This window comes from Rhinopithecus roxellana, chromosome 10 (assembly GCF_007565055.1).
Source record: "Rhinopithecus roxellana isolate Shanxi Qingling chromosome 10, ASM756505v1, whole genome shotgun sequence".
In the NCBI taxonomy this organism is placed as follows: Eukaryota; Metazoa; Chordata; class Mammalia; order Primates; family Cercopithecidae; genus Rhinopithecus; species Rhinopithecus roxellana.
The window spans coordinates 58,317,971-58,327,729 of record NC_044558.1 but is presented as its reverse complement, the minus strand read 5'-3'; the positions used below and the strand labels follow the sequence as shown (position 1 = coordinate 58,327,729).

General features: G+C 48.6%; 1 protein-coding gene across 1 annotated transcript; it reads right to left on the bottom strand.

Moving 5' to 3' along the window:
- Nucleotides 1-265: 265 nt before the first annotated feature.
- On the bottom strand, nucleotides 266-7,859 carry KRT4 (keratin 4). The gene is made up of 9 exons (XM_010373958.1): nucleotides 7,260-7,859; nucleotides 5,419-5,633; nucleotides 4,405-4,465; nucleotides 3,064-3,159; nucleotides 2,370-2,534; nucleotides 2,007-2,132; nucleotides 1,356-1,576; nucleotides 1,075-1,109; nucleotides 266-965 (listed from the first exon to the last, which is right to left on the bottom strand). The coding sequence occupies exons 1-9, from the start codon at nucleotides 7,719-7,721 to the stop codon at nucleotides 784-786; spliced, it is 1,563 nt and encodes a 520-aa protein (XP_010372260.1). The 5' UTR covers nucleotides 7,722-7,859; the 3' UTR covers nucleotides 266-783.
- Nucleotides 7,860-9,759: the final 1,900 nt, after the last annotated feature.

Genomic DNA, 9,759 nt, shown 5'->3' with positions numbered 1-9,759 from the left:
TCCTACAATAGCTAACGTGTGTGTAATTGTCAGCTGCCCCTTGAATCTGTACAACTGCCCTGTAGGCAGCCTTCGGCCTCTATACACTGTACTTCTCCCCCAATAATTCGAGCAACCTAGAAGTAGAGACCTGAGAAATTATTCGATGACCCAGATCTGTATAGACAGATCCTTCAGACCCTCAAGCATCCACCTTCACCAAAATTGTCTAGTTATACAGGATTTTAGAGACCCCTCCCCGGGGAAAAAAGACCATTGCTCAAAATGAATGACAATAGCATTTTATTGAAGATTCACCTGCAGATGGATGAGGGAATGAGAGGAGTAGAATGGGACACTAAGTAGTTCTTGTCCTAAGCTTGCAGGGCCAGGTGCTACCAGGTGATGGAAAAGTAGTTTGGTACTGATGTAGATGGATAATACAGGATCTGGTGGGAGATGGCATTGGGCTGGGAAGGGGCATATGTGACCCCAATAATTCTGGAGATGACACTCTTGGTCATTTTCTTCTCTGTCCATGGGAGGTGAGTTGTCAGCTGACATCCCTCCCACTCCAGGTGGGTCACCAGGCTCAAATCAAGAAGAAGCTACCAAACTCCAAGAGGCAGAGTCCCTGTCCCAGCCCAGGAGATCATCCTGAGGCAGAGAGAGCCCACAGGATAGTGGAGGGGACACTAATAAGACAAGCCCCAGAGAGGGAGGATGGAGGTAAAGTGAAGGAAGCACAGAGACACCAGTGCTGGGCCCAGCTGGACACAGTGAGTTGCAGGGACCTCATTTCCTCTATCGTCTCTTGTTCAGGGTGGTGGTAGAGATGATCTTGCTGCTGGAACTGCCAGAGACACTGCCACCAAACCCAAAGCCACTTCCAGAGCCGGAGCCAAAGCCACTACTCAGGCCAAACCCGGAGCCACTTCCTAATCCTCCGCTGATGCCTCCAGTGCTGGTGCTACCGCCAACCACAGCTGCAGAAAAGACGCAAAGGACACAGTTATTCCAATGGTGCCAGCACCGAGGGGTCTCAGCCAAGACCCGGGTGAATGAACAACTACAGCAAGAACAGAAGGTACTTACAGATGCTCACGGCACTCTGGCATTCTCCAGACATTCTGTGGGGGAAAGAAAAGGCAGTGAACCTCAGGGAGCACAGAATTTCGTTCAATAAGCCCGCCTCACTCACCTCTCTTACCCTTGAGCAGCCTCTGAGTTTGAGGACCCAGTGTGAACCTGTTATCTAAGCTGTCCTGGTTCATAATGCACTGGCACAGCACTGACACTTGCAGCCCGGCAGAGGTACAAGCTCATGGCCCTGGACCTCTCCAGCCCTCATGTTCACACCCTGCCTAACCCCTCACCTGCACTCCTCGCCCTCCAGGAGTTTGCGGTAGGTGGCGATCTCGATGTCCAGGGCCAGCTTCACACTCATGAGCTCCTGGTATTCACGCAGCATTCGTGCCAGCTCCTCCTTGGCCTGCTGCAGGGCAGCCTCCAGCTCTATGCGCTTGCTGTGGGCATCTTTAAGGGCATTCTCACCACGCTGCTCTGCATCAGCCACGGATGCCTGAAGAGTCTGGCACTATTGACAAAGGCATTAGATAGGTGGTCAGCAGTGCCCTGCCTTCAAGGCCTCTACACCTGTCCCCTCCGCTGGTCCAGCTTTCCTTGGGTGAGGATGTCAAGATTCTATCTGTACTGCCCACTTTCCCTTACACTTACACATCTCATTCACTCCAGCCATAGCCCACTAATGCCTCCACCTGACTGATTAAATAAAGATGAGCAAAAACCCATGAAGAAGAGCCAAGAAACCTATGCACCAGGAGCGTCATGTTGTGCCAACTGGGTTATTGCTGAAAAAATCTGGGTATGGCTTGCACAAAGAGCTGTGAATTCCCAGCAACAAGCTCAGGGTCTTCTGGCCCGAAGCTTTATCTGCCTGTCCACTCTGTAGATGTCTGCCTGAGGTCCCTGGCCTTGTGCTTCATCTGGAAGGGAGAGACACCCACCTGCTTCTTGATGTTCTCGATCTCTGCCCTCAGCCTCTGGATCATCCTGTTGAGCTCTGCGATTTCACTCTTGGTGTTCTTCAGGTTGTCACCATGTTGGTCAACCGAGATCTGGAGCTGCTGGACCTAATACTCAAGAAAACACAGAGAACCAGGGGTCAGGGGCATCTGGGTAGGATCCATTATCAAGTGAACTCAGTGAGAATTGCCACAGGTGGCAATTCAGACCAGGACCAATGATGCCTGGAAACGTCTGTTCATATCTGACTTCTGTTGGTTTTGAGCTAATGATCACCTGTTCACAGATGTAAAAAGCAGAGCCCCAGAGCCAGCCCCATCTCCTGAGAGATCCACACCACCCACCTTGGTCTGGTACAGGGCCTCGGCCTCAGCCTTGCTCCTCTGGGCAATCTCCTCGTACTGAGCACGGACCTCAGCGATAATGCTGTCCAGGTCCAGGTTGCGGTTGTTGTCCATGGAGAGGACCACGGACATGTCGCTGACATGGGTCTGCATCTGGGACAGCTCCTGCAAGGCAAATGACTCACATCAGCCCCCCTAGGAAAGCCTTCACTGACCTGATACAGGCTCAGATAGGAGCAGAGCTGGCATTCACAATGTGAGGGAAGGGGAGAGACAGGTAAAGTTCTAAGCAGAAATCAAGTGGTTGTGACAGCTCAGAATGGAAGAGCAATGCTTCTAGTCTTTACTGCTCCCCAGGAACCATAAGCCACTCTGTCTAATGCAGTGAGTGCCGGTGTGTTGGATGGAAGGGAATGGAATGGATCCATTTCACCAGAAAAAATGCTAGACAGCAATGAATTCTATTCCAAGCACTCTTTAGATCTAATCACCCCTTCTAAGACCAAGACCACATCTAGTTCTAGGAATCTCCCAGTTGAATTTCCCGCTTCAAACCTTTCTATGTATGACCTTGATGAGAACCCACTGCCCTAAAATAAGGGAGCTGGAGTCCTTTCAAAGAACTGTAAATCCCAACCAACAGCGTCACAGACAGGGGATTCCCTTTCCCTGAATGGAGGAGAGGATCCCTCACCGCATCATAGAGGACCTTCAGGAAGTTGATCTCATCATTAAGACTGTCCACCTTGGCCTCCAGCTCCACCTTGTTCATATAGGCAGCATCCACGTCCTGCAGAGGAGGAAGGAGGATAAGAGATGAGGAACAGGAATGCCAGTGGGGGGACGGGGTACTAAGTGACACCTACAGGTGTTCTCAGCAGCATTTAGGAAAGTCTACTCTTAGGAAAGACTACTCAGCAGCAGGTGAGCTGGTGGGGGACCAATTTTATATATTCTTCCCCTAGAGCCACCTGAAGACATAGAAGTTGATTATCCAAATAGGCTTTTCTAAAGTATGGAGATTTCTCAAAGAACTAAAAATAGAACTAACATTGGATTCAGCAATCCCACTGCTGGAATTCCACTCAAAGGAAAAGAAATCATTGTAACAAAAAGATAACCTGCACTCATGTTTATCGCAGCACAATTCACAATAGCAAAGATATGGAATCAACCTAAGTGTCCATCAACAGATGATTGGATAAAGAAAATGTGGTGCATATACACCATAGAATACTACTCAGCCATAAAAACAGAATGAAATTATGTCTTTTTGCAACAATGTGGATGGAACTGGAGTTCATTATCTTAAGTTAAATAACTCAGGCACAGAAAGGCAAGTACCACACAGACATAGAGGGTGGAATGATAGACAATGGAGACTTGAAAGAGGGAGGGTTGGGAGGGAGGTGGACAATGAGAAATTACTTATTGGATACAATGTATGTTATCCCAGCAATGGATACACTGAAAGCCCTGACTTCACCACAACACAAACTGTCCATGTAACAAAATTACACTTATACCCCATGAATTTATAAAAATAAAAATTGGCAAGGTGCTGTGGCTCACACCTGTAATCCCAGGACTTTGGGAGGCTGAAGCAGGCAGATCACCTGAGGTCAGGAGTTTGAGACCAGCCTGACCAACATGGAGAAACCCTGTCTCTACTAAAAATACAAAATTAACCAGGCATGGTTGCACATGTCTGTAGTCCCAGCTACTTGGGAGGCTGAGGCATGAGAATCGCTTGGACCCAGGAGATGGAGCTTGCGGCAAGCCAAGAGTGCACTCCAGCTTGGGCAACAAGAGTGAAACTCCGTCTCAAAAAAAAAAATGCAAATAGGCTTTCCTCCCTACTTTAATCCCTTAGAACCTGGTTTGTTTACCCACTTTCTTTGACTGTATAGATCTAGGTAGTTCCAAGTAAGTGGAGATGAGGCAGAGATGGACCAAACCCATGACTTCAACCAAAGACCACTCCCCAAGGGAAGGAGTACCCTGAAGGCACTCCCTACTATCCTTCATCTCTTACCTTCTTGAGGACCACAAAGTCATTCTCAGCTGCTGTGCGTTTGTTGATCTCCTCTTCGTACCTGGGGGTGGGCACGGGGAGAAAAAGACAAAAGCCCACAGTGAGCTGGTGTTTCTCAGATCTCTGCTGCTTGTTTTCAAGCATTTCCAAACAAATTTGGAGATATCCTGGTAATTAGTTACATTTCCCATGTTCATACAGATATTCATTTAACCTACATTACTGCATTCATTGAATATAGGAAGTACCAGTTTAGGCCAAGGTTTATTCAGAGACATGAAAACCAAACTTTAAAGAGACTGTTTTCGAGAGAAAATCCAGCAATGGTGTAGTTGATTTAACATCCATGGAAGGGCTGTACTTTTGGCCATTTTGGCAGATTAAATTCTCAGCAATGTCATCAGCACACTCCATTTCCCTTTGTTTGGTGGGTGAATGAATTGAGAGAGAGGGTTGGTATTTATTTTGTCAGTCCTATCCTATAGTGAGTTTAATGAGAGGTGCTGTGTATTCAGTGTTCACTCTGTGTACTGAAATATGCCACATGCTTTCTCTATTTCATGTAATTTCATTTAATTCTCACAACCCATAAAGTAGGAATATTATCCCCATTTGAAGATGAATAAAACCGAAGCTCAGAGAGGTTCAGCAACTCACCCAAGGTCACACAGATAGTAAGTGAGGACTCAGTATGCAAACCAGCTCCATCTGTCTCTACAGCCTGTGTTCTTCTGACCATACTATACTGCTTTTCATTTATTTGGGTTCTGATCTTGTTCGTATATGGCAGACCCAAATCCCTGAATCTATCATTGAATTTCCATTTGGAACAACTTGTGGTTACTAGACCTCACCCTGTGAAAACGTGACTATGTCGATGTAGGAAAACAGACTAGAGGGCCTTCCTAGCCACCTTCAGAGCCTGAGATTCTAAGCCACTGGAGAGAGGCCCAGGAGCCTGGGTGTGGCTGGGCACATGTGTCAGATGACATCCCTTCCTTCCTCCCCACTTACTTGGTCTTGAAGTCCTCCACGCTGTCCTGCATGGTCTTCAGCTCAGACTGCAGGCGCCCTTTGTCATTGACCAAGGTATCTAGTTGCTTCCTCAGGACACTGAGGTAGGTCTCAAAGAGGGGCTCAAGGTTTTTGCTGGAGGTGCTGGTCGTCTGCTGCTGGAGCAGCTTCCATTTGGTCTCCAGGACCTTATTCTGTTGCTCTAAGAACCGCACCTGTGTTGATAAAGGCACCAGCCAACTGATAAGGGCCTGAAGTGTGGCAGGAGGGCCAGCCAAGGCCAACACCAATCCAGTCAATCCCTGGGAACCCACGGCCCAAGAACCACCCACGTAGGGCCACTATGTTGCATCTCCAGGGCACCACTCACTCGGGTCGACATGACGGCCCCATTCTCGAGCCCATAGCATCAAGGGGGTCACATATGTTGTGGAGAACAGAGCACAGCCAGAGCAGCAGGGCCTGACAGTGCAGCAAGAACAACTTCCTAACCACAGGCACCCAAAGCCCCAAAGAACATTAAACTTCTGTGAAATAACAAAATAAAATTAGGAGACATCACAGTCTGGAGGCTCTTGCATTCAAAGTGATCCTGAGCCAAAGCAAACAAAAGATAAAGTCACTAAAGACTTTTTTAATAAGCTTACTTATCAATGGACCTGGTGTGTCCCTGTGAACCTGTGAACAACTGAGTACAGATATTTAAAACCAGGGCCCTATATACATTATGAGTCTCACCTCAACTCCATTCTGCAAAGGACTTCCCTGAACTTTCCCTCCCTCTATGAAAAAATCTATCCAGATGAACCAAGACAGCAGCTTAGCATGACATTTCCACTTTACGAGCCTCAGAACTGAAAGGAAAGCAGGTAAGGGAGACTGATCACATTTTGAACTCGAAAGGTAAAATGAGATGAGATGAGACAAGGATGCATCAAAGAGCCCTGAGTTTTTGCTGTCATATCTGCATGTCCTACAGTCACAGTAAAACCTCTTTAAGCTACTATGGGTTTATTCGAACTAGCAAGAAGAGCAAATATGCACCTCCTTCTACTCCAAGAGTGTTCATTCTTGCCCCATATGTTGAAGCTGCCTCAGACTTTGATGCCTGGTGAACCAGGGCAGTCTGGACAAAAGGGCGGCACTCATCCACCCAGTCATCAATCTTTGGATGACTTGGCTCTCTGGGGCTGCACTGCTCACTATCATCCATCATGCATGACTGTAACTGAGCTTAAAGAACTTGAACTTCTAGACATTGCATGAAAAAGGAAGTTGGGCTACAAAAAGAAGAGACCTGTCTCCTCCTTTCTTCGAACAGACCCAGACATGAGCAGTGTTGCTCAATCAAAGGCATGAAAAAGGTAAATTTCCAAAGCCCTGGTGAGACCTAGAATCTGCCACTGGAGCCAGTCCCTTTTACACTTGCACAATCAGCTTAGTTTTCTTCAGTTCTAAGAACAGAAGTGGCCATTGTTAAGTGATTAGTGGAGTTAACGGCATTAAATTCAAAACTAAAATCTGAGAAGAAGCAGAGAAATAATGAACCCACTTTATAGCTGGGATGACTAGAGCCAGAAAAGTCAAGTGATTTGTCCAGTATCCCACAGCATGTCTAAGGAAATCCAAACTTTTAACTGCCTTGAGCCTCCCACCTTCCCACCAGCCATGGGACACAAAAGGAAGGCTAAAAGTCACGATGCCCCTTCAACAGCTGGAGAATTGGGGCCTGGGGAAGTTCAGTGGTCTTCCCAGCACCTGTGGTAGGCTCAGATCTGAGACCCCACGACTCAGGACCCTTCTCTTCTAACTGCCCCTCTCCGGCTGGGGACACAGCTCACCTTGTCGATGAAGGAGGCAAACTTGTTGTTGAGGAGCTTGATCTGTTCGCGCTCCTCTGTCCGGACTTTCTGGATCTCAGGGTCAATCTCCACGTGGAGGGGGGTCAGCAAGCTCTGGTTGATGGTGACCTCCTGAATTCCCCCAGCGGGGCAGACAGGGAAGCCAGGGCCACCCTTACCACTGAAGGAGCCCCCAAATCCACCACCAAAGCCACCAGTGCCGAAGCCTCCAGCACCTCCAAAGCAGGCGCCTTGTCGTGACCCAGCCACACTCATGGAGATGCTCTTATTCCCCCCGAGGTTGTAGAGGCTCCTGCTGCCAAAGCCCCCAGAAGAGCATCGGCCAGCACCTCCAGACACGGAGACTGAGCTGAAGGCACCTCTCTTGCCACCACCGACGATGGCTGAGCCACAGCTGAAGCCCCGGGACCCGCCTCGGACACACTGCTGTCTGGCAATCATGGCTGCAGAGAGTAAGCTGGGAGCTATCAGAGAAGCGAGAGGGCCCAGGCTGGTGAATGCTGGAGCCCTCAACCTGGGTCTCTTATATGTGCTGGAGCAGCAGGGCTTGGTTGCAGGGGCATAAAGGGAAAAATCTGAAACATCTCTGGGCTTGGTCTTTGGCACAAACCCATCCTTCCCGCACCTGTTGAGCGTGTCACTAAACACACCTACAGAAGTCATCTGGAGGGCACAGGTTACTGGATCCCATCACACTCTTCTCTGGGAGAACCTGAACCGGCGCCCCAGGGCCTCCTAATCAGAAGCCCCTGCCTGGGCCCAGCCCTCCAGGTCCCCACCCACTGTACCTCCATCTCCCCAGCCTCACGGCACCTCCCTCCTCCAGAAAAGACACCCCATCACCCATCCTCTCACCCCCACAGAATGTGGAGTTAGAGGGCCTGAGTTTGAGTGCACAGCTTGCCACCTCCCAGCTCGGCAAATTGGAACAAATCATCCTCTGAAGCCCAGTTGCTTTCCCTATAAATTGGAAGTAATACAAATATTTGCCTTACCACTTCTCAGGATAGTGTGAGCTAGTGATTAACGGAGTGCTCTGTAAACTGTCAAAAGCCACATGTATATTTGTTATTCTTAGTATTCTTATTCCTCCACATGTACTTGGCTCCATGTACCCATAAAAAGGGGAAATATTCTGTATGCCAGCCTTGGCCTTCCAAACCTAGATCCAGATTCACTTCAACTTGGCCAACAGCTACTGAGAACCTACCAGGCATGGAGCTAGGTACTAAGGAGATGGGGGAAGACAAAACATCTTCCCTAAGAAAATTCTGACTGTCTTTCTCAGCCCTGGGTACTCATGCTGCCTTGCAGGCCTCCCTTCAGTCTGCGCTTGCACAATTCTAGATGGGCGTTCTCCAGCGGGGTCTGGTGTTGTGCACTCTGCAACTCCATTTGCTGCCTAGTTGTTTGCTAGGCGCGTTCTGATTTTCTAGAATGGTGCAGAATTCAGGGCAAGAGTTCATAACTTTTTTGCTGCTGGGGATACGTTTGGCTGAATGATGAAACCTATGGATCCCTTCTCAGAGCAATGTTTTTAAATGCAAAATCCTAGTTTTAAGCCATAACTTAAATTCTTCCCAGTTGAGTGTAACAGATCTGTGTTCAAATCCCTCCTGTTGCCACTAACTAGCTGTGTAACCTTGGGTGGGCCATCTAACCACTCTGAACCCATCCAATATGGTTTGGCTCTGTGTCCCCACCCAAATCTCATCTTAAATTGTACTCCCATAATTCCCACATGTTGTGGGAGGGACCTGGTGGGAGACGACTGAATCATGGGGCAGTTTCCCCCGTACTGTTCTTGTAGTTGTGAATAAGTCTCACGAGATCTGGTGGTTTAATAAGGGGAAGTCCATTTCACCTGGCTCTCATTCTCTCTCTTGCTACCACCATGTAACAAGTGCCTTTTGTTTTCTGCCATGATTTTGAGGCCTCCCTAGCCACATGGAACTGTAAGTCCAATAAATCTCTTTCTTTTGTAAATTGCCCAGACTCAGGTATGTCTTTATCAGCAGCATGATAATGGACCATCCAATCCATCTTCTCATCTACCAAATGGGACGTGTGCCTCACAGGGAATGAGACAATGTCCCCATGGTGCCTGGCATATAGGAGGTCAGCAGGCATTCATTCTCTTCCTGCCCAGGCTTTGCCATTGTCATTTACAAGGAGATATTGGTTGTCTTTGTTCTCCCCCCTTTCCTCAATTCCTCATAGATGAAATGACCCCAGGTCTGAGGAAGAGTGGTCACCAGCACCTGGTTAATCCCACAGACCCAAGTTGCCCTTAGCTGAATGAAAGCTGGCCAGGGAGAGAGTGAACGGCTAACTCCATGCACAGACAGAAGGCAGGGGCCAGTGCTGAGGACAAAGTGGTCAGCAGATCCCACCCCAATGCAGGGATGCACGGAAGGCCAGGCTGGCTGGGAGCTCAGCCAGCTCCTTCTGCAGCCACTTCCTCCCTTGTCCCCATTCC